This window comes from Lygodium microphyllum, chromosome 4, assembly GCF_053477565.2.
Source record: "Lygodium microphyllum isolate KBCC chromosome 4, Lygodium_microphyllum_v1.1.10, whole genome shotgun sequence".
In the NCBI taxonomy this organism is placed as follows: Eukaryota; Viridiplantae; Streptophyta; class Polypodiopsida; order Schizaeales; family Lygodiaceae; genus Lygodium; species Lygodium microphyllum.
The window spans coordinates 94,951,880-94,977,995 of NC_141138.1; the positions used below are offsets into that span (position 1 = coordinate 94,951,880).

General features: G+C 42.7%; 1 protein-coding gene across 1 annotated transcript; it reads right to left on the reverse strand.

Moving 5' to 3' along the window:
- On the reverse strand, nucleotides 1-24,505 carry MED21 (mediator 21). The gene is made up of 4 exons (XM_087676250.1): nucleotides 24,194-24,505; nucleotides 23,774-23,851; nucleotides 500-551; nucleotides 1-415 (listed from the first exon to the last, which is right to left on the reverse strand). Exons 1-4 carry the CDS (start codon nucleotides 24,398-24,400, stop codon nucleotides 339-341), a joined length of 414 nt encoding a protein of 137 aa, XP_087532376.1. The 5' UTR covers nucleotides 24,401-24,505; the 3' UTR covers nucleotides 1-338.
- Nucleotides 24,506-26,116: the final 1,611 nt, after the last annotated feature.

The window sequence follows — 26,116 nt, forward strand, 5'->3', positions numbered from 1 at the left end:
TGACTGCAACATGTATAATTATTTAAATGAAAGATCCGCAATGGTACATAATTCGTAAAGTCAGGCTGCAGTGAAGGTTTCCTAAGAGTTGAGATGCAACTGGACCCCAAGCTGGTTCGATATATATACATCAGTGTATCAAGAAGATACAGAAAGCTTTCAGTGTATAAGTCGTACAGAAAGCTTTCAAAGCCACCAAAACATTTGTGCATTATGCCTGTCTTCAAAATGCTACAATATTCACATTTTGCAGATGTGATTTGGCATGATCATGGTGTCTTCAACTTAACGTACTGCAACCTAAATCACTATTGCCCATTGATTTCATCAAATATGATTTATTGAGGTGGCTTAAGCCGCAGGCAATTGTCTGCTGCCGTGTGAAACAGTTCCCTTACATGCATGAGCTCCATGTCTGCAAATCCAACTGATATTTTTATCACACGCACACACTACTCACTGAATGGATTCAAGTAAAAGACTACAGAGACCATTATACCTGCAGCTTCCAATTCTGCTTGCAATTCTTTCCCTACCTCTTCATTCTCTGCCTGTCAAATGTTGAAAATACTCATGACTAACTTTAAAATTTCATGTTTTACTGTGGGCACATCTGACATTAGAATTGGCCTTTACAACAAGAGAAGGAAAGTCCACATACACAAACATTCAATGCAAGATGACCATCAAACATGTAACATTTGACCAATCTCAAACGAAAGACCAGTAATGATGTGATTCCTTATTCCTTACACTCCAGCCTTTTAAGCAGTATCTCAATCCCCATTGAGAAATCTTGAAGAGGAGACGTTATTAGTTTGTGCTAGTATTCAACAGTCAGCTATGTGAAGAAGCCACAGCAAGGATAAAACTATTGACTAAGTCTCAATACCACCTGAAACGCCTGTGAATGCATAGCAACCTAAACAGTGATAGCAGTGAATATTTCATCTCAGCAACTATTGTACAGGTGACTGGCCAAGAAGCAGAACAGAGCATGTTCTTGTTTATCAACTGAATGTCACTGATGCAGAATACTGAGGCAGCTCTTTTGCAGACAACGAATGGGGTTCAATTTAGAACTTCTGTGATTAATAGAGCTTGTGACTTTTGAAACAGCGCACATCACATGCAACATCTTCATTGTTTTACAGGATATTGAGATCAAAACTGTACACTCACAAAAACAATTGGAGACTTGCTCTTTCTTGATTAAATAATCACCACCACCTAAACAGAATGGAGCAATAAGAAGGTGGAAAACCCCAAAAGATGCAAAAGTGGTCTTGAAACACCTACATAGATCCAACCTGCACACACAGCATGATGCACAAGCCATGCTAGCATGATAAGAGAGATAGAAGGATGAACATTAAGCTCACTTCCTAGCCATAGAGCTAAGAAACTGAGCACTGACCTGGGGCCAGCAGCATTACAACTAGTGCTCCCATCACAAGGGCTGGCATCTCATACCACCAGCCCACACAATCCCAACGTGTGGATTGAATTGTTAACTAATTAATGTGACATTTATACAGAGACACCTCAAGAAGTTGTCACTGTGACATGGATAATAAATGTATGGGGTTCAGGAAGCACAACTAATAGCACACATAAGTGACAACTGTGGTCAAGGGCTTGGGCCATTTAATGATGGGGCCCAAACCAATTAATGTGTGCCAATAGGAGCTAGCACCAAGTAGGTGGGTGATGTAGCAAGCATGCACACACTTGCTAAGGATTAAGGTTACTAATCATTAAAAGGATAACCTTGATAATAAAAAGGGTTGTGCCAAGGCTAGGAGGTGAATCGTGCAGCTCAAATACTAACTTTCTCTCTTCTTCACTTACCCTAGTTTCCAATCATGCCAGCAAGCCTTTATCCCTTATCTATCATTGGTAAAGCAAAAACACCTTCGGTAGCAAGGATATCTTAGAGCTTTTTAATTATTTTGCAGCTAAAGAGCAAAACAACTGTTCCAAGTGCTCACAACTGCCAAAAAGTACCACGACTGTATCAAAGAAGCCACAATTGACTGAGGGAAGTCAATTGCTGATGTCACCTACCTGTAGACAGCCACATGGACATTGGAAAAGCAATAACAAATATTGTATGGAATACAATGACCACAACAGCTTGCTTTTGGTTCCCATAGAGTTCGTGAAAGAAGAAAAGGTCAGGACCGCTGTAAACAGCCTAATTAGTGCAATAATTGCATCATGGCAAGTAGCTCTGCATACATGTTTGACACAGACAGCAATACAACAGTGAAAAGGTTAAATTTCTCATCTTGGCCACCATGCCAAGCTCAAGAAAGTAAAAACAAACTGGTATGTTTTGGTGGTTCACACAATCCAAGGCAAGCTCAAATCAACATAAAACAACAGCTATCGATTGATATTATTAAGAAGTAACACCAATTGAGACTTTTCAAGATCGAATCAAGCCCAAAATAGAAAACACAAAATTACAAAAATCATGGAAAGTAGGGATGAACCCACACTGAATCAACCTATGGTTATTCCAAAACTAAAAATGAGGGGGCTGACAAAAATTGGGAAGGCTACATAGCTACTCAAGAATAACGTGAAACTTCAACTGCTCAAGTGGATAACATTTTGATGCATTTGCATGTGTTTGTGCAAATGGTGGACAGTATGAAATCAGTGATCACAATTGAACTTGGTGGAATTGATAGAGAAGGCTAAGGGCAAAGAAATGGAAATGCAAGGCACTAGGTTCACACCCATAGACCCTAATAGACATTCAACATCAAAGGGTGGTGGTGGTGCAAGTAGGGGTCTATCATCATATAAACTGATACTCAGCCCAAATAAAGATACTTTTTTTTCCAAAAATGGCAAGACTTACATAGATTAAAGAATACCCCAACTGACTATGAATTGCTTGAAGATAGCACGTCACTAGGGCCAAAAGCATAAAGAAACAAGTTCTTCATTGCATGTTGTAGCAACAAGTGTTATCACGAAGATGTGAAATTTTCATACTTTGCTTAGTGTTTGATTAAACTACATCAAGTGTGCAAATGTATCTTGTACATGTGAGGTGCAAGTTACTTTATTTTGCAATGTCGGACACAGGACCCCAAGACATCAATCAGTGCCAAAGGCAAAAGTTGTGATAAGTTATATCTGACGAGTACTCCATGTCAAAACTTGGCCTATGACATTTAATTAGCCATTATTGTTAGCGGTGACACTAGGGAATTTGCATTAGTTAATTAATACTTGTTTCGAGCTAATGAGTGCTTAAGATTACTTGGGTGATAAATTAACCCAACCATTTTAATTGTTGGCTAGTTAGATTATTTTTCTAGGCACAAAAATAATTATTAATTTATTTTTCAAATTTTGCATCCTAAAAGATTATTTAATGGGCTGTATAATGCTGGAAATTCAGTTTAGAAGGATATTACTTGACAAAACTTGCCCGTGCAATTTTGGGAAAGCTAGATTGGGGCTAAAGGGAGAAGGAAATCTTATTTTGCATTTTGAAACTATTGATAAGAGGTGTTATAGACTGTTGTTGCTTGCTATTGGGACCATTTCCCAACCATTGGCCCATTAGAGAACATTTTGGTGAAGCTCATTCTATATTATTGACAAGAGGAAGCTGGTGATTGTGGCTGATGCACTTTATCCAATAGATTACAATCTTTGATGCTCCCTTTGCTATTGGTGAATCCATTTGGGGCTAGAAAAGTAGGTCAATGGCTCAGTTTCACCAAATTCTCACGACAAATCTTTGAGTTCTCTCTCTCTCTACAGCATTCTCTCTCTTTCTCCAACCATTTCCTAGCTTTGCTCCAAGTTTTACAGCAATCCAACTGTTGAGGTGGAGATTTTTGTGAATATCTCCTATAAACCCTAATTTACAGCAAAAATTAGGCTGGATAGCCACCTCAAGAAGCATGCTTAGATTTGAAGGCTTTGGACTTGAATTTCCAAAGTTGAGTTTAGTGTATTTCAATAGGATTCAAGAGGCCAACATTGAGTTTGGGGCTAATGTATTCCCCAAGGAGCATAGATAAAAAAACCAATAACCTAGCAAATTAAGGGGAAAATTAATTTGAAGACTTGCTAATGTGTTTCAAGAGGATTCAAGATCCCAACCAGCCAACATTGAATTTGGAGCTAATTTATTTCCCAAGAAGTATAGAAAAATGCCAATAACCTAGCAAATTAAGGGGCAATTTAATTTGAAGACTTGTGGTTATTTATGACAAGAGGCACTTGGATTACTGGAGGAGATTGAAGAATATTAGTTGTACTCCATCCATTTTCAATACAAGTTAAAGAAACTCTGCAAGGGGCGCCAAGTTTTGGGGCCAATTGGTATTGGCTATCCAAGATTTAGTAAAGTGTGGATTTCAATTTATGTAATTTTACTTCTTGTAATTAAGTGTTAATCAAGTCATTACCACCCTTCAAAGAGAAAGTTGGTTTCAAGTGCCTATGCAAGAAGATAACACTGCATAGTGAGCAATCGCATTCTATCAAGGTAGAGTAGACCGTTTGCTATCATGAAATATGTCTAAGGGTCACCTTGGGACTATTTAAGACTCCCTAGTAGCAACCTTATCTTCAATCATTGCATCACCATCATCTGTCTAATCAATGGGCTATAGACCCATGTGAGGATTGTGTTTTACAACGTAAGAAGGGATGGCCTGCATTTTCAGTCAGCACCACATCACAACTAAATACAAATTTGCCTATACAAACAATATCCTTTGCAAGTATAACCCACAAAAATGCATTTCATTGCCTAGTCTAATAACTTGTGCCCACATGGCGATGCCATGGCCTATACGGCATATGCCAAACATCCAAACACACGCATGTGATTAAACATTGGCTTACATCCATCCCTAGCCTCATACACATAATTGGATCTAATGCTTTAATGGGCAGCAATCAAGGATATGAGTCAAATGCATGATTGCTTCCACCCAAAACTTGTGAGGAAACCCTTCATGTGAAAATCATACATCTTGACATCTCCATGAGAGATCGATTTTCCCTTTCAACTACATTGAAACGAATGTGTAAGGGCATTGCAAACTGATGGATAATACCTTGCTCTGCCATAAATGCATTGAGCTGCGTATACTCCCCTATTAGCAGATTAGTCGGTTCATGTGTGACTATACATGAGCTGTCAGTTGGGTACATTTCAATACTAGTGTTGATCAATGGGTGTTAGTTTATTTGGGCCTATTTTTGGCCGACTATGCATTTATGGCTAGCCAACTTGCACATTTTTTGTCCCCAAATTGCTGGCCAACCTGATCAGTGTGTTGACCTATTTATAGGCTGGGCTACCTCCTCAATTATAATTGCCAACATACAATTATAATTGCCAACATACGGGCTTTGCTTGGCTAGTGGACCTTTGACTAACATTTGCAAGTCTTGTTGGAGAGAGGAGTCAATGCCAAGTGCCCACTCAAATCAACTAGTGACTCATTGTCGTTGTAATGTCTTGTATCTTAGTATATGGATTCCATTTCCCAAGCATTCTTCTAAGTTCTCTTTGCAATGTTCTTCTCTTTCTTTGCAATCTCTTTTCTTTCTCGTGTTGTGCCATCCATTATAGCAGATTTTCACACTTCCTTCATTGCAAACCACTTTTGGCATGGTATCACACCTCTATGTTTGGGATCTTGGTGCTGTTTTTGGCTTCTATTACAGCAGATTTTCACACTTCCATTGTTTGGGAACTTGGTGTTGTTTTTTGCTGCTGTAGGTCTGCCCTTGCAATGCTCCATTGCTGATCAATCCCCTTCTGTTTGTTGCTGCCCGAGTGATCAGTTTCTGCTCCACATCAGCCAAAGTCTTCAGCACTCTCAGCTGCGTGTCTATCTGTAAAGCTCATTAGTGTCGATGATGTCTGGGCCCGTACAACACTGTAAATTCCATCACACTCCTTAGGGAGCTAATACAACATAGTCCACACAAGATGAGCCTTTGGAAGAGTAGACTACGTGTGCAGAAGTTGATCTTGCATATGTATAATGAGAGGTAAGAAGGATTGGATGGTTTCCTTCAACTCGAGCTTTATTTGTTGGAGTTAACCATAGAGAGTTGTAGCTAGCATGGTTGATAGAGCCTTCTAAAACATTTGTCACTTCTCCCACACTTTTGAAGCCGTCCTACAAGAGAGAACCATTGGAAGGATTTCTTTGTAGTTGCATTGAAGGAGCTCACAATAAGCATGGGCATCATCTGACTCCCATGAAAGAACTGCTTCCTTGTAGTTGTTGCGGTCCCAATCATCTAGAAGGGGATCTACAATACGGGCATGTGCAATAGCTCTTGAAACCATGTACCCCAAAAGGATTGTTCACATCTAACGGATGGGTAGATCTTCCAATCTGTCTAGTCCCATCCAATCCTGTATGAGCTCGTCCAATGGCACTCAGTTGTTCATTGCGTGGGTCAAACTATGCCTTTTTTGGTCCATTGTTCCCCAATGCCTTCTCCAACAACTCTCTCTCTCTCTCTCTCTCTCTCTCTCTCTCTCTCTCTCTCTCTCCAAACACTAAACCAGCAGCCTAAACTCGAAAACACTCTCCCTCTCTATAAAACTATCCCCCTCCTTTATGTCATTCATCCTTTTCCAATTTCTACTCACTTGAGCATTCCACTCTCTCTACTCCCTCAAGGCTCAAGCACTCTTGCCATCTCAAGCTCTCTACCCCCTCAAGCATATTAGACTTTAAATGTTTGAAGAATGTTGTGTTTTAAGTCCAAACATTAAGTGTAAACTTTAAATTATATGTTTTTTTCTTTAAAATCAAACATAGGTCCAAGAGTTATTAGTCCAATTAGTACCATACTCGTATCGAGCAATACTAATCGGACACCATTGAACCCAACCACCATGGACGAGAGTGGTTACCCCATGCTTGGGATGTTGATGCCGTGAGATGATAATGAAGATTAAAACTTGAGAGAGAGAGAGAGAGAGAAGATAGATTGAAACTTCAAGTAGATTACAACAAAGTGTATGCGCACATGGAGAGAGAGAGTGTGTGTGTGTGTGTGCTGATGTGTGTGGGGCTACAAATAGTCTAAGTACTAGAACCTGAAGGCTGCCTTTGGAGTTGACTAACGCTTGGAAGTTGGCAAACAAGTGAGATAGGCACACGCTAGCTGAGGAGGCTGCAAACAAAAGTGTTGATGGAAGGCTGGTGTGACTTTTGAAACATCATGAACAGTGATAGCTTGCCTTGTTATACATATGTCAATCTACAATAGTCAATGCAAAACAATCTGACCCATAACATTAACAAGTCGATGCAAAACGCAAAAGTCCCACCACTTATCTATCACACTCACAATACAAACAATTTGGCATCCCACATCCCACATCCCATCACTTTTCACATCTCACATCCCATCACTTTGCAATGACAATGAATGTGATGTATCCTTGAGGTCCATCCGGCCCGCCGCATGTGACTAGGGAATTCTACCACCAAGCCATTGCCATTGCAACAAGGTCAACCACATCCATTGCATGTGACCATGCCCTAACTTCCAATAACGAAAAGGCCCTTCATAATCATGTCAAATGTGATTAAAAATAATACAATAAGAATGGCCTGTCACAAAGTTTCAAAGGCACATCATCATCATTCTTGTCTTATCTTATTCTTATTAACCTCCATATTATAATCATGAATAGAGAGGCCATTTGCCAATAAATGCCAGCAAGGATTTATGAGGAAAAGGTTGAGATATGGTTTGAGAGGTAGTATTACAAAGACACGCAAAAATCTTATATGTGGCCTTTAGCTTCCTTTGCAACTCTTGATACACGTAGCTTGGTGAGAAGTCAAATCATCCAGGACACTCAAAAGAATGTAACGTGTCCATTTGTATCATCCAGGACACGTCTTAGCAGTCCATCGGAAAGGATATCTAGAAAACTCCGCCCGGCACTCCCAAGGAATGTTACGAGTTTTGCGATCTAGGTCTTCCCACGTCTGCCACGTAGCGGAAGTATCCTGGCCGTTTCCCACTTAGGATCGACCGGAATTAGGGTTTTCCTGTTGGGTCATTAGCTAACAGCAACTAGCGTCAGACCCGAGCGAACTACTTTACGCAGAAACGCCAAGTCCGAAGCGGATTCACGCTGCACTTGGTTCAAGGAGAATGGGAAACGAGAGGGATGCAAAGCTCAACCTCTCTGCCATAAGGCATAGTCCCATTCCGTTCCCCTAAAACAGCGTAAATCGGGTAAGACGTAACTCTAGGTCATCGTTATTCTTTTTCATGATGATGATCATTCCACTGTTTTTCGAGATTTTTTAGAAAAGTTCCCGGCTAACCGAGACCACCCAACCGTAGGACGGACCCATGGCCCCTCCTCCACACTTTCCTCGGTTTGTTTTAGTTATGTAATTATCTAACACATTAATTTGACATATAACAGTCAGCTTCTTTAATTAATCCCTTTAAGCACTGGTTCTTTCAGGTAATCTTATCACGTGACATAGAAAAACAATATCAAGCAAGTTCTTTTAACATTTTATCATTTTATCTTTGAAATACAAGGAGTTCCGCCCGTAGGCTTGTCCATAATCTGCCCGAAGGCTATCCAGTAATCTCCAGGGATCACTATTCCAAGCTTCCGCCCGTCAACTAGTATGCGGGCCTCGAGATCCAATCTCGAGTCACGTTAGCCTCTTGTGCAGGACCCGGAAGGCGAGGGATTTACGGCCAAAGCCCCCCCTGGCACCCAAGCGTCCTCTTGCTCCAAGTAGAACTCAACGGAGAGACCTCACGCGGCGGGTTCGGTCCACGTTCCCGGCGCAGTCAACAACCCCCTTGGTTAGGGTCAGGCAGGCAGTCGGGGGTAACTGAAGCTGCCTCTCCCTTCAGGCCTTTAACCCGAAGTATAAGTACTCATTTAACTTGTAATTCATAATTCAAACATAGCTCTAAAATCTCTAGCAAGCACAAACATTTCCGTTAATCAACCGAGTTGTATGGCAAACTGCTAAGGAAGTGTTCTTTCCTTTTGAGTGTAACAGCACTCGTTCCCAAGGTGTCTTGGCAAGATCTTTTACATTCCGGTGTAGGGCATACCCAATTTGGTTAACCCTAAAGTGCCTTAGATATGCTAGTTTCTGGTTTACAACTCTCCTTATTTAGAAGGATATCCAAAAATACATCTTTTTGCAAGATAACCTGTGTAGGGATCTGTCGTCCTTGATGAGGGTTTTTACCATTCTTTTACCCCTTTCTCCTTGTGAATCAATCACAAGACTAAATGATTTCATACTTGTTGCGCAAGTCCTGCGATGGAATAATCTGTTTAGATTCTTTAAGTTGACGTATGTCAGACCTAGGGTTTCTTCTTTTAAGAACCTTAGGAACAAACCCTAGTTCCTTATCTTTACGATTTTGATTGTCCCTACAGTAAGGAAAGTAGTCAAGTTTTTTAGGCTATGAATGTTTCAATGTTTAGATTGGTTCAGTTATCTTTTGGAAGGTAATATTAATCGTCTCGTCATGGTTTTTCTATCCTTGTGACAATTTACTTCCCAGTCAATACAGTTTAATTTAACTTCTATTTTTCTTAAAGATAAGCTCATGCCAACTAACAACACTTGCCTCGCTAAGATGTGCAAATATTCAAGATAACTTCCTAGTAATTTGAACATCAAAAAAACCCTTCATAAATTTAACCATTTACAATGATTCGTTGTGAAAAGAATAAGGCTAATGGTGCAAGATAAGATTTCTACATCTTAGGATTTAACTAAAATATACTACTATAGTAAATGGATAATCTTGCTCGTAATTTATAATGCTTGATTCAATTTGAAGAAAACTAAGTTTTATAGATTGTCATTCATAAGCTAAACTCCTTCGTTACAAATAACTCGAACAAATATATCCTATCCTTAACAATTTTTCTTTGCATGATTGACTTAAAACCGAATTAAAGCCAAGAAGAAAAACCTGGCTTTGAGGTGAGATATCCACATGGATACCGGGGGATGACCCTTCCGCAGCTACACCTTGGACTTTCTTCGGCGGCATCGTAGTTCGAATGTGAGATAGCCTTTTCCTCTTTCTTCTGGAATTCCACCGTCTTCTCCTTCCTTCCCTTTCTTTTGTCTTTTTCCCACTCTTCCTCCTTCACTCCTTCTTTTCACTCCCTTTACTTTCCCTCCCTATCTTTTATCTCACGGCTATTTTTCCCTTACGGGATACCATCCGAGGCCATGATGATGGTTTGGATTTTTAGGTTCGGGGGGGAAAATAATAATGGGGATACGGGGGATTAGGAAGAAAGCTTAGGGAGTTGTGGGAAAATGAGAGTTATGAGGGGGGTTGAAGAAGGGTTAAAAGGGTTATAAGGGGGTGAAAAAGGTCTTAGAGGAATTAAAACCAGGGGTAGGTTCCCAAAGTCTAAGGGAGGGGCTTAAGAGGAAAAGGGAATTTAAAAATCCTAGGGGAGTTTAAAACCGGGGGGGGGGAGAACAAGGGGGCTTAGGGGGAAACAATAGAAAAGGGGTTTTTAACGGAAACCAGGGTTAAAGGACTTTCAAGGGAATATCAATGAGAAAGGGGGCTTAAAGATCCCCACTTAGAAGCTTCTGAACTAATGTACGTGGCGTGTGGAGGATGACGAATTCCTGACGGCTCTTCATGGACTGGATGGCGATGGCAACGGCGGCCTCAGGATGTAGGCGGTGGCTCCTCCCGTATGGCGAGAGCTGGCGCACAACGCTTCGCCCTCCCTCTCTCAGACTGACAATGGCATCTCCTTCCTTCACAACAGGCGGCAGCAGCCTTTCGTCCTCTAATTCTCACGGCTTCAGCCCTTCCCATCTCCAGCAGCCCCCCCCCCTCGTTTAAATAGTGGAGGGGAGGGGGGTCTTCCCTCCCTGCGTATCATCACGCATGTCCCCCCTCCCTCCATAAGGCTCCAACAAGGAGCTTAATAGGTCCTACTATTTCCCTCCCCCTCCGGCTCGTCAGTCGGCTGGAGGGATAAGGGGGGGAATAAAAAATTTTCCATTTATCCAAATTGTTCTTACGCGGAATATTACAAAGAACCTCACCTCAAAGAGAACACCAAATATGTGTGGACCATTCTATTCTTGAGAGCAAGCTCACTGTTAGTTGATAATATTAGAGTAACTTGTCAAGTCAATGTGCAAATGCAATTCTCTTCTTCCAAAGACAATAGTTATCATCTTTCAACCTGGATGCCAAATCTAGAGTCACAAATGTCATCCAAGCCATGTGTAGAACTAAACATGCAATTGTAGCAATCTAATTCTACTGAAAATGCAACTGTCTAGGAATGTCTTGTTGAGCCACCAAAATCAAGGCTTGTATCAACATTAGATTATCATGTATTGATGCTAAATTTGCTCCTTAAAACAGCCCCAAAAACCTTTGTTTACATTAAAACAGCTTTTTCTTGCAGGGTAGGACAAATGCCCAAAAATCCCCTATAATGGACCATGTTGTGGACATCCCACTACTTCCCACCTAGATCATTCTACCCTCCCTGTTCACCAAGAGCATTCCCCCTGTACCCTCCAACCTATCCTCTACATTGAGGCCCAAAGTCAGCTGCCACCCTGCCAAGAGGAGGTCCACCCCATCAACTAGTGCAATCGCCGTATCTTTTACTGCTGCATTTTGAAACTGCTGGTCACCTGCGGGCTATCATCTAGTTCCACAGCCCTTCTGCCATGAATTACAGCAGTCTACATCCTCACCAGGGTGCTGCCACTTGTGTTTACAGCTGCTGCTTCATCTACAGCCTGTCACCCACACATTCCAACAGTCACCCATGCTCCAAGAGCCTATTGCATCAATTGACACCTGCAGTTGTGCTGTTGCTCATCTTGCTGGCTGCCGCCCGTGATTAGAGGTTGCTGCCCAGCAAATTTGTAGGTCCTGCACATCTGCATTTTGGATCTGCTGCCCCTGGAGGCATCTTCTCCTTGACTGTCACCTATGGAGGACTGCATTTTGCTCCCTTCAATGCTGTCCATCTGCTTCCAATGTCTTCTTCAACACCACTCTACCCAAAGGGCTGCAATTTGCTACCTTCACAGAGCACACTTCTCCCAAAGGTGGTAACGCCCTAATTCACCAAGACAATTCATTCATTTTCATTTTGAACCACTATGCCAACACCAAACTCCTTGGCTCACCCCTTAGCCCTGATTCTAGATGCATGGAATCCCTAAGGCTCATTGTGTCATCGACATATTTCATTCTTCATTTTATCGTAGGACATGTATTTTTTATGCTTTGCTTAGCATTTGGCTTAGGCGTTAATCAAAAGTGCAAATGTAAGGTGCACATGTGATGTGCAAGTCAATTAAGTCACAATAACAAGCCAAGGACCCTAAGTTTGTAGTGGCTATCAAAGGCAAACGTTGTAATATGTGTGTCATATACTAGAGGATGTATGGTATCGGACTTGACCAAGGGCATTTAATTCACCAATGAATGTCACTGGTGACATTAGAAACTAGGCATTAATTAATTAACTAATGCCAACTCAAGGACCAATTAATTAATTAAGATGACTGAAAAATCCAATTAAAAGGCAGTCACTTAGCAAAACCTCCCCATGCAAGTGAGAAGAGGCTAGTAGGAGGCTAGAGAGACCATTCTAGGCTGAGGGAGGAAGGAGGAGCTGTAGGATTAACCCTAAGACATATTACACTTGATCTCGCAGCACAACAAGAAAGAGGTAACAAGTTTCCTTCTCCGCCTCAACGAGAGGTGGTAACAAAAGAGGAGGACTCGCCTATTGGATTGGAGGTTTATCCCCTTTTTGAAGTTGTTGGTGCCATCAAAATTGCCATCAAAGCTGTAGATTCTCTCTCCATGTGATTTTCTCTCTCATTCTCTGAGATTCTCTCAACATTCTCTTCTTTATTCAAGCCATCTCTCACCATTCTCTACATATCTCAACCATTCATAGCAAAATTCAGCCATTGAAGGTGGGCAACAAAAGCATTTGCTACTATAAACCCTAATTTACAATAGAAATTAGGGCTTACCACCCACATCGCATCCTATGCCAAAACATTGACCAGCCCATCCCAATTAAAGTTGGGATTGATTTTGACCAAGCTAGGGTCAATTGGAAACCCCCTTTTAGATCAAAGGGCAAATCAGATTGAAGGCTTGACAACAAGTAGCATTGGATTTCGAGAGAGATAGGAGCAACCTAATTGTACTACTTCAAATTGCAATAAAGGTTAATTATTGCTTGTTGTAATTAGTGTATAATCAAGTCATGTACCACCCTTTCGAAGGAAGGAAGGCTGGTTTCATGGTCCTATTACCAAGATTCCATCAACTCCCTTGAATTGGTGAACCCGTGCCACTTGATTGGAAGCCAAAAGCATTGTACACATGTTGAACTTGTGATCAGCTAACTGCTACAGCAAGCACATCTTCATACAATGAGATGGGATCAAGCAATGATGATACCTCTCAGACTGAAATTTCACAAAATGAAGGGGAAATTTGCATTGTCTAATATTGGACAAGGCACTCAACTTGGGGAGCAAGCTGATATTGTTGAAGTATACCAAAATGTGGTCTTTGTAGGCCTCTTGATACTGAAGACTAGCAAGAAGATAAAAAATATGGCAACCAATTAAAGGATTGGTTGAGGACAGCAGCTAATATCTTTGCCTAATTGGCAAAGAATCTTGAGTTTACCCAATTTTTGAACTCATCAAAGAAGGACAACAAAAGCAAGAAGAAGGAATCATCTTCTAACACTTCAAGATAGCAAGATGTTTGAAAGAAGAGCATATGCAACCTCATGATGTTCCAAATTGTTGAATCGAATGGACAGCTAAATAGACAGAAAGTGGAGAAGAGAGTGAGAGTGAGAGTAAACACATAGAGAAGTGTGCAAGAGTACTTTACTAAAATGAATCACAAGAATGAATGAGTAAGGTACAAGTCTAAGGCTATATAGACCTACATACTAAAGTGTGTCCACATAGGAAAAAGAACCCTCCCATTAAGGATAAACATGCTCGTAGATAGGGTGCATTCACACCAGAACAAAATACAAGAAGTATTTAACCAAAACCCCTTCCCCCCCTAAAAGAGTGAATGATGTGAACAAAATACAAATGTCATGGATAAATCCCAAAATGAAAGTAAGGCTAAAGCTTCGCGAAAAGCTTTAAACTTTTCTCTGGATAAAGCCTTGGTGAATATATCTATTATGTTGTCCTATGTAGGCACATAGACTAAATCACTCTCCCTTGCACGGAGTCTCTCTCTAACATGATAATGCACCTCAATGTGCTTTGTTCATGCATGATATACTGGAGTTCGTGCACCTGCTAATGTGCTCTAACTATCAATAGAGATGCATGTAGCTAACAAAAGTGCAGTATAAAAGTTTGATAAAATGTAGCTATAAAAGCTGCCCCATGTTCAAGTTCACAACTCGAAGTGGCCACTGTAGGTTGCTTCTTGCTAAGCCAAGAGATGTAAGCATTGCCAAGTAAGGAATGGTTTCTACTAGTGGATGCTCTCATGTCAAAACGTCCTACCCAATCACTATCTGTAAAAGTTCACAACTCGAAGTGGCCATTATAGGTTGCTTCTTGCTAAGCCAAGAGATGCAAGCATTGCCAAGGAATGGTTTCTACTAGTGGATGCTCTCATGTCAAAACATCCTACCCAATCACTATCTGTAAAAGCATACAACTAGACGTGCTGCAAGGATAAAACAAGCCCAAAGCCTATGTGCCTTTCAAGTATCGGAAGACACCCTTAACTGCTTACCAATGCTGTGAGCATGGGCTATGCATAAATCTACTCAACTAGGATCTAGCATACTGAATGTCCGAACGTATATTACACAAATAGATCAACCATCCAATTGTTTGCTAATAAAGGCAAATGTCAAAAGGACCACCAACATCCTCAAGAGAAAAATCTGAAAATGCCAAACTTCATTGTCCATATCCTCTTGTACAAACCCTAGTGGTTGGCTAGCATAGACTTCCTCATTCAAGTCATCATGTAAGAAAGCACTCTTAATGTCAAGTCCATGTACATTCCAACCATGATGTGCAGCCAAAGCAATGTTGTATGCATGGTCGGCATACGTAATATGAGTGCAAAGTCCTCTTAGTAATCAATGCCCCATCTTTGAGCATAACCCTTTGACACAAGTATAGCTTTGTAGCAAACGTTTAAGCTTAAAGACCCACTTAGTGCCAATGACGCGCTTGCATTTAGGCAAGTCACATAATTCCCAAGTACTATTATCTTCAATGCTCTACAACATTCATCACATAGCATCCAACCAATGTGTATCCTCCAAAGCATCCTCAACAAAAAGATGCTCTTCACCACAAGTAGAGGCCAATAAAGCAATCTGTGAAGTTTCTTGATGCTTGACAAGAAGCTGCTCTAGTATGTCCAAGAAGAGGGGCAGCTCGTCTAGTATCTTGTAAGGTATTCAGCAGCCATCTAGGCACTATCTTTGCTTCCCAAGTAACAGTCCTCTCTAAGATCTTTGCATCATCATGATCTACTGCCTCAATGAAGGGAAAATCAAGCTGAAAATCAAGGCAGGCAGGTTGCTGTATTTGTTGCAATGGTGCGTGAGATTAAGTGGGTGCATGCTAAACAATCCCTGAATGATCTCAATAATGGCATAAACAAATCAAATACATCCTCAGAGCCAACAATTGGCTGATTTTTGCAATCACACAATGACATGTCTGAATTTTCAGCAAAGGCAGTGTCTCTACTGACAAGCACTTTGCCTGTAACCAATTGATATAGTCAATAGCCTTTGCTCTCAATATTGTACCCAATAAATATGCACAAGATCTACTAGCTCAATGAAGGGGAAATCAAGTTGAAAATGAAAGTGGGCAAGTTGTTGTATTTGTTGCAATGGTGCATGAGATTAAGTGAGCACATGCTCAACAATCTCTGAATGATCTAAGTAATAGGATAAATGAATCAAATACATCCTCAGGGCCATCAATTGGCTGATTTTTGCAATCACACAATGACATGTCTGAATTTTCAGCAAAGACAATATCTCTACTGACAAGCACTTCACTTGTAATCAATTGATACAATCAATGGCCTTTGCTCTCAATATTGTACCCAATAAAAATGCATTTAATTGCTCAATGTTGTCTTGCAACTTCTCTCTTTTAAGACGGAACATGAGTGTAGGCAAGACATCCAAGAGTACGCATGCATGCAACCACTAGCTCTTTGCCATTCCATGCCTCATAAGGCATGATAATCTTTAATGCCTGAGTAGGTGGTGAACAATTTAGCACATAGTAAGCTGTATGAATTGCATCCAACCAAAACTTAACTTACAAAGACTTCCCCTTTAAGTATCCATCTGGTCATCTCCAAGTTGGTCACCCCATCATCATCCAAAGGTGAAGCACATTGGAGGGCACTTCCATTTTACTAGAGAGCAAGTTCAACTAAGCACCATCCACCTAGAGTTTGTGCCTTTATCAAAAAATTTTGCGGACATCCTAACCAAGTCAACTAATCAACTCATCCGATAATACTTGCTTCCACAAATCAATGTGGATGTGTCATAGTGCAGCGGTGCGGAAGCGTAGGACTGAGAGAGAGAGAACGCAGAGAGCGAAGAGAGAAAGAGACAGTGGATGATAAAGATCTGTTGTATAAAGTGTGCTGAATACAAAGATATGCAGATATATACACGGGCGCAGTGCGCTGGACTGCGTGTCTCCACCTCGACGATGCAACCTGCTGTTCACCTCGAAGTCCGCTGCAGTCTGCATTGTCTCCTGTCTGAAATCTGCAAAGAGAGATGGAATCTGCGCGTGTCACCGGTCTGTAATCTGCGAGCAGAGAAGTGTAGGAGACTGCTGGGGATGTCGGCTATTTATAGCCAGAATCTGCAAAAAAACAGGGCGCAGAAAAATATCATGTCAGCTACATTAAATGCAGCCGACTGACTGCACTGGTCGGACTGCCACGTGGCAGTCCGACTGTGCAGTCCGACTGCCTGTCCGACTGCACACTGCACACCTGCCCAGCCTGGCTATGATCTCTAACACCCCCTCTCAAAGCCAAGGCAAGGCAGAAGCCTGAGGGATCTGGAATGTCTCCGAAGTAGAGCCTGGGGAAGTGCCTTCGTAAACAAATCCGCAAGATTGTCCTCTGTCTTGCAGTACTCCACAGTGATGGTCTCATCCAGAAGTTTCTCTCTAATGAAGTGGTATTGGATCTCTATGTGCTTCGTCCGGGCATGAAAAACAGGGTTCCGTGCCAAGGCAATGCAACTCTCATTGTCACATTGCAGCAAAGTAGGACGAGTCTAGGGGCACCCAAGCTCCTCCAATAATCTCTGAAGCCACATAGCCTCACATATGGTGGAAGACGCGGCCCGATACTCCGCCTTAGTAGACGAAAGGGCTACCGTGGGCTGCTTCTTGCTACTCCATGAGATAACACTTGCACCCAAGGTAAAACAGTAACCTGTAGTAGACCGCCTGTGGTCCACATCACCGGCCCAATCCGAGTCGCTCCAACCTGCAAGTACAAGATCTGAACCACCTGTCCCTGCGGGATAATGAATCCCTAAATCAGACGTCCCCCTCAAATACCGAAGTATCCTCTGAGCAGCTTGCCAATGCACGGTCTTAGGTTCACTCATGAACCCTGCTAAGAGCCCAACAGCAAAACAAAGACCAACCCTAGTATTGAGAAGCCAAATCAAGGACCCAATCAACTGACGATAGCGGGAAGCATCCACCAAAGGAGAAGCTGAATGAGAAGTGGCCTTCCAATTCGGATCCATAGGAGTAGAAAGGGCCCGGCAATCCTCCATCTCAAAAGACACCAAGAGCTCCTGTACATATCTCTGTTAAGAGATGAAGATCCCCCTCTGAGACTGAAAAATCTCATGGCCCAAAAAGAAATGGAGTAGACCCAAGTCCGTCATCTCGAACATCCGATGTAAAGCTGACTTCATCTCTTGGACCTGCTGTGCATCATCACCTGTGGCAATCAAATCATCAACATATAAGACAAAAAGCACACAACCATCCTCAGAAGTGTGAACATAAAGCTGCGGATCGGCCTTGGAACACCGATATCCCAAGTGAGACTGGAGGAACGAATCAATATTCTCGTTCCATGCACGCGGAGCCTGCTTGAGGCTATACAAGGCCTTCTTCAACCTGTAGACTTTCCCATCTGAAGATCCAAAGCCAGGAGGCTGCTCAACATAGATCTCCTCCTTCAAATCACCATTGAGGAAGGCCGACTTCACATCCAACTGGTAAACAGGCCATCTCCTATGGCCAGCCAAGGCAAGAACAGCTCTAATGGTCGCCATACGAGCTGTGGGGGCAAAAGTATCATGACAATCAATCCCTGGGCGCTATGCAAAACCTTTAGCAACAAGGCGAGCCTTGTGCTTATCCAAAGAACCATCGCTAAGGTATTTGGTCTTAAAGACCCACTTGACGCCAATCACCTTCTTATTCGGGGGACGGGGCACGAGTGACCAAGTGTCATTCCTCTCAATAGCCTCCAACTCGGCTTCCATAGCTTTCTTTCATGGTGCGGACTGTAAAGCCTCCTTCACGGAGGTGGGCTCTCGATCCTGCATAACACAGGTCATCAAACAATAGTTAGAGCAAACAAGCTCCGTAGAATATGCTTGGTGCCGTTGTGACCGCCGCGGACCATCCTGCGGTCCCCACTCCTCAGGAACCCCCTCGATCCCTGAATCACGGAGTGTGTCACGGGCCCAACGAGGAGGAGGCCGAACCTCCCCTCGTCGCTCTCCATCAACTGAAGACTCTGGAATATCCACCGGTGGTAACTCCTCAGGGGTGACCGGTGGAACAGTAGACTCTGTGTCAGAAACAGAATCATAATCAAAAGACACGGGCTCCAATGGAACTGTAGAAGGAGCCCAACTCTCCCCTGGATCTCCAAGAACGGGATACTCCTCACCCGTTGATATAGCCGGAACCTCCACAAACCGCACATCGCGGCTAGTGTACACATCTCGCTTGACGGGATCATACAATCGGTAGCCTTGGGACTAGGAGCTGTAGCCAACAAATACCTGTCTTCGGGAAGCTGCGTCGAATTTATCACGGTGAGCCTTGGGAATGTGAACATAGGTATCACACCCAAAGACCCAAAAGTAAGAAACATCTGGCTTCGTCCCAAAGTAAGCCTCAAACGGGGTCATCCCTTCCACGGCCGAAGTAGGGGATCGATTAAGGATGTGGACTGCAGTAGCCACAGCCTCAGCCCACAAAACCTGAGGGGTCTGTCAATGCTTCATCATGGTGCGCGCCATCTCGATCACACTACGGTTCTTCCGTTCAAGAATGTCATTTTCTTGAGGAGTGTTGATATTGACAAACTCCTAGTAAATTCCTTTATCTGCACAAAACCGAGCAAACTCATTAGAAACAAATTCACCGCCCTTGTCGGATCGCAAGGTCTTCAACTTCTGGCCCGATCGGTTCTCCTCAAAAAGAAGCCAATCCTTAAAGTGTGAGAAAGCTTCTGACTTTAATGCCAAAAAGTAGGCCCATGTCATCCTGCTGTAGTCATCCGCAATCGGCATGAAGTACGAGCTCCCACGTAAGGACTCATTCCTCATAGGGCCACATAGATCCGTAGATACAAGCTCCATCGGTGAAGTAGACCGACGCAAAGCTGTGTGGAGAATGGCATCCCTATGCTGCTTTCCCCTAATGCAGGATACACATGGCTGCTGGCTCACCACTATATCCGGCAACCCTCGAACAAGTTGTCCACGTGACGCCCTCCGAAGATAATCATAGTTCAGGTGACCAAACCGAGCATGCCATAACTCTGAATGTGACTGAGAGGTAAGAAGAAGAGTAGTGAGAGCGGTGGAAGACTTCAATTTATAAATGCCGTTCTCCTCATATCCAGATGATAGAACCTTCCTCGATCCACGATCAAGGACTCGCACCGTAGTACTGTCAAACTCCACCAAAAGGCCAAGGGAGCAAATCTTATGAATTGACAGGAGATGGCACCCTAAGCCTGGTACATGCAAAACCTCTAAGGTATGGATACCACCTCGTCCATCTGGAATAAGCTGCATCTTACCCCGACCTACAATAGAAACTGAAGAGCTATCGCCAATGAGAATCTGCCCACGCGAGAGTCGCAACTGGGCAACACCATCTGATGAAGGAGTCATGTGCCGGGAGACACCACTATCAACGATCCACTCTCGATCCTGGGAAGCCGTCATCGCAACATCAGAGCATTCGGTGAAGCGTCCTCAATGACAGCTAGATGAAGAAATGCAGCTGATGAGGGTACAGCCACCGCTCTAGAATCCTTGGTGTCCTTCTTGTTGGTGTCCTTCTTGTCTTTGTCAGGGCAATCCTTCTTCCAATGGCCAGTCTTTCCACAAATATGGCATGTGGAGTCTTTGTCCTTGTCCTTGTCCTTGTCCTTCTTAGACTTGTTATCCCCCTTCTTCTTCTTTTGGTCCTTCCCCTTCTTCTGAGAGGCTTGACCTGTCAACGCCTCTGACTTGGAAGCATTCTGTCCCTTTAACTGTTCCTCTTGGTCCAAGACCATAGGAACCAACTCTTCCCACCGAAGAGTTGACTCTCGCCCCGAAGCAAGAAGGACAAAGTAAAATGTACTGAATCGTGGCGGCAACTGGGACAATAGTATGATCGCCATGTCTTCGGAGGAAATCGGCTTCCCCGCATTCTGAACCTGCATCTGAAGCTGCCTTAGCTTGTTAATGTGCTTCCACAACGAAGAAGACTTGTTTACGGACAAGGTCCGCATCTGTACCTCCAAAGAAACCCTCTTCATCAGGGTCATCCGATTGTACATCTGATCAAGCTCCAACCATATCTCCTGAGCCACCGTCAAGTGCTCGATGTGAGCGATCACGGCTGTAGTACATGATAGAAAGAGAAAGAAACGAATCCTGGCATTCAGTTTGTCCCAATGAGACTGAGCCTTGGCCAACTCCGCACGAGCATCGGAAGAGAGTTTGAACTCATCTCTTACCGAGGGCTGGTTGATCTCCTCCTGGACCAACTCCACCAAATCATATGACTCAAGGATGACCAACATCATGGCACGCCAAATGCGGTAGTTGTCGCCATCGAGCTTCTGATCTGCAGAAAGAGCCGGTAAGACAGGCACCTTCCTGTCCATAATCGACTGGAACTCCAAGTCAATCTCTGTAGACATCTTCACCTGTAATGCCTTCACAAACACAAAAGCAACCCCCTCTGACTGTGAAAACTCAGCCTGCTAAGGCTCTTCCGCATCCTGAAACTTCTTCACCCGCCGGAGGCGATGAAAAAGCAAAACCGGCACTTCTAGGCTGAAAACTCAAACTTCCCCCGCGTCAAACAGTAGCAAATCCACCACCTGGACTCCTTTCCTGTGCGCCCACACTTGCTTCAGCCTTGTTTCAAGGTGCAGCCCTCTTGTCTGCCCTTAAACGCAAAAAACACAAATTTGTGTTGCGATGGAAACTCCTCTTCAAGTTGATTCTGCGCTCAGTCAGCCCTCTAACACTGCTCTGATACCATGTCAGAGTGCAGGGGTGCGGAAGCGTAGGACTGAGAGAGAGAGAACGCAGAGAGAGAAGAGAGAAAGAGACAGTGGATGATAAAGATCTGCTATATAAAGTGTGCTGAATACAAAGATATGCAGATATATACACGGGCGCAATGCGCTGGACTGCGTGTCTCCACCTCGACGATGCAACCTGCTGTTCACCTCGAAGTCCGCTGCAGTCTGCACTGTCTCCTATCTGAAATCTACGAACAGAGACGGAATCTGCGCGTGTCACTAATCTATAATCTGCGAGCAGAGAAGTGTAGGAGACTACTGGGGATGTCGGCTATTTATAGCTAGAATCTGCCAAAAAACAGGGCGCAGAAAAATATCCTGTCGGTTGCATTAAATGCAGCCGACAAACTGCACTGGTCGGACTGCCACGTGGCAGTCCAACTGCCTCTCCGACTGCACACTGCACACCTGCCCAGCCTGGCTATGATCTCTAACAGGATGCTCCCTTTTCTTCTACTTCTGCCTGATGGAAAGATGAGATTCCCTCTAGCTTTTCTTTCCACATCCATGGTGAGGGGGTGGCTTCTTCTCTTAGTGATTACAAAATTTTGATTACCGTTACTTCAGTGATATTTTGTACTTTGTATCATTATCTGTAGCATCTCAAAAATCATGATTAGACACTTGAATAAGTGAACAATTCCCATGCGAAAGCACTGTCCAAGTAACACTATTACATAGCATTTCGCTTGAGAATGACATTCTAGATTGCCTCTTGCATTGCACCATGCATTGGCATTCTCTTTTTGTAAACATGCATATATATATATATATATATATATATATATATATATATATATATATATATATATATATAGATTCCCTTTTCCAAACAAAGAGTGTTAAAATTGGATCCACCACATTCACAATAGCTTACATGGTAGTCTCTAAGTAATATTTCTTCCGTTGGTTGTCTCCCATGTACATACTCTATACTTAATTTCATAGAAACAAAACAAACAAATAAAACAAAACAACACAAAAAGTTCAAATTGATTCTAATGCCTTTACAAGTCCTAGTAGGCCACCAGGTTGTTGACAAGCATCCTTTGTCCGATGCCTTGGCCTCTCTAGGGTGACCCTTTTGGATCCCAAGATAAGATAACCATGGCCTTTGTAGTCTTGGTAGGCTACTTGCCAAGTGATGTGCACCTTTGTCCAATGTCGTGGCTACTTTGGGTAGGGACGCCTTGGGATATTATGAGCTGAGCCACACTTTGAAATCCCTCGGTTCCAATTTTGGGTATGAAAGGAAAAGTTGGGCCAATAAATGCATTACAATTTGATTAGCTCCCTAAAACAGTCCCAAAACATGTGTAACACCAAACTTTCCTAGAGAATGTCTATGTCCCATGATCCAAACCCTAATTTGGCAAGATCCACATCTATAAATAATAGGCTCCCTTTCCACTCAACCTATCTCATTATTGCAAGTCCTCTATCAGCTGGCACTTTCTTCCTACTGCTGTCTACACCCCGCTATGGCAGATACCTCAGTTCATGGTGCCGTCACCCTTGCACCAACTCCTGGCAGTCACTCATATTCAGGCCTGACACTTGTGATTGCAGCTCACCACTCATTTCAGCATGTCTAGACAGTCTTCCAGCCATTGTCATCAATCCTTGGGCCTCCAAATTACTATTTGCTGCATAAAGCTCTCCGACTGCCTGTTGTGCATCCCCCAGCTGCCAGCAGCCATTCAAGGGCAGCCACAAGGCTTTGTTTTGCAGCTTTCTTCAATATGCATCTTATTTGTGCACTAACATGTGATCCATAAATATTGCATGCTTTGTATAAGCTTAGCTTTTTCTCTTTATAGGCACAGCTTCAATCCTCCCCTGACATGACTTGCAAGCCACAAGAAGCATTCCAAGTGTGGAACGTTCCATGGTTACCTTGATATGGAGAAAAAGGATACACTTTCTTCAATGTGCATCTTGTTTGTACATTAACATACCATCCATGTGTATTGCACATTTTGTATAAACTTCATATTTTTCCTTTTATACGCAGAGCTTCAAATACCCTTAAATGAGCATTGCTTTTCATGGTATGCCATATAACTTTAAACAAACTTTTACTTACTTGAAGCTTCTCAATCAGTTTCAATTGTGCCTCTTCACCCCCTTCTGCTATAGGTAAGGCGGCAACCAGGGCATCAAACTGCGTACAATAAGAAATTGTTTTACAAAAATTAATAAAATGCACAGAAAAAACTGAACGACCGACAAGCTCAGAGCATTCTGAGCAACATTCTTCCAAATCTATTGCATGATTACAGTCATATATGGATTTCATTACGGATCTTAGGCAGCAATCATAAGATCATTCAGCTCATAATGGATGATAAACTTGTGAAGACAAGCCATGCCTTCTTTGGAAAAAAAAAGACTAGGCATGCCGAACGAGTAACTGGATTTTTGAGACCCTGAGACAGAGAAATAGAGAGAAAGAGAGAAAGAGAGAGCCAGTTAGGGTTAGTAGCAATGATAAATAAGCAGATACCTCCTTGGCCGCCTGGACAAGTGCGGCTGCCATGGCCTTTGGATGCTCGGTGAAAGCGGCAAGAGCCTCGGCCGAAGGGGGAGGCGGTTCGGGGTATTGTGCGGAGAGGCGGGAAGGCGGAGCATCCCTCTGGAGCGTGCCGACCGTGTTGAAGGCGAGGTACGCGATCTTGTTCACCTGCTCCTGCAACTGCGAGATGATGTCCATACTCCGCGAATCAAAACACCACAATTACCTTACTGCGTCCTCTTAACTGCAAATGAGTCTGACGGTAGTCTCTTTAAAAGGATTTATTTACTTTGACCGTGATTTGGTAAGCCCAGCTCGTGAGTTAAGAAGATTTGAAACCCCATAACACGCCTCTTTATACTAGCATGAATGTGCACATGCGTTCCCACGAATGCATAATCCAAGCACAATGTTGTGGGCAGTTCAAGTGACGAGAACAATGTTGCATGTCATGAGGACCTGCATACATATGCATATACGTGCAGCCAGTGCCTTGTTGTGGGTTGCTACAACCACTCTATGACGACCAAAATGATCACAATAGTCCCTTTCTTCCATTGGAAAACTGAAATGTTCATAATGATACCCTTCTTCATGGGAAAATAACCACGAGGTCGAATACAATCACCCCTATTGTTGCACTATGAAATATGTCATCCTTTGTCTTGACATTTATAGCCAAATTAGCTACATATGCCATCCCCTAAAGCTATCGCCTCAATATCTTTTGGCTTTAGCACTTATTAGTAGATCCACCTACACCAAACATCTACCCACGCATCAATATGCCAATAGGGTAGCATGGAAGCAAACATATAGACTTTGAGATAATGAGCATCTCAAACCCTCAAACAAAGTTTTTGGATATATGTGCTCTCAGTCTATATTTCAACTTGCTTTAAGCCACAAGCTTGGACTTCAGTGCGTGCGCACGCACGCATACACATAGAGCACATTCACGATCTATTGGTCATGGCCATCCTCTATTAGTAACAATGGCCCAATCTTCATAAGATGACATTGATGATGTCTACTCTTCTAACCTACTCTTTACTCTAGCCTACACTAATTCATAGAGGTCCTAGTTCAATTGTAGATGTTAGAAAAATGATTATATGAAGAAATTTGATAAGAAGGTAGTTCCTCATGGTGATATTGAAGATGTAGGCCAACTTATAGCATGATTTGTACTAAAGTAATTGGCTGTATGCCATGGTTGTTATATAAGTTACATTCCAACTTCTCATGAATTGCTCAAAATAACTTGATCAACATGATGTAAGGGGTAAATATATAATTTTCAAAGGGCGATGTGAGATGGTAGACATTGATGAACTACATCTCATGCATGACTTATTGCATTTTGAGTCTTGTAGTCATGATGAAGCAAATGAGATTAAGGGTGCTCAAATTTGGCGCGCGCGCGCACACACACACACACACACACTCTCTCTCTCTCTCTCTCTCTCTCTCTCTCTCTCTCTCTCTCTCTCTCTCTCTCTCTCTCTCTCTCTCTCTCTCTCTCTCTCTCTCTCTCCTAGGAGTATGGTGTGTTTTCTCTCCTCTTATTAATATTTAGGATAAACTTATATATATTATTAAAACAAACATCCTTGCACATCATTGCTAAAGCACTCATACACATCATTATTAGCACACTCATGCACTTCATAGGACATCCCCCTTATGCACATTAGGTTCAAACTAAACAACATGCACGCACTAAAACAAGAGAATTGTAGGGTACACTCTTGCATGTAAGAAGCTAAACACATGCACTTAATAAACAAATCACTAATAAACCCATCAGAGAATTTGGTTGCTAGTCATTAGGGGAAATATAGACTCCAAAAGGGAAGGGGGGAAGGGCAAGAAGTAAGCTTTTGAGCAAGTTGTTTTGGGTATCCCCTCTAT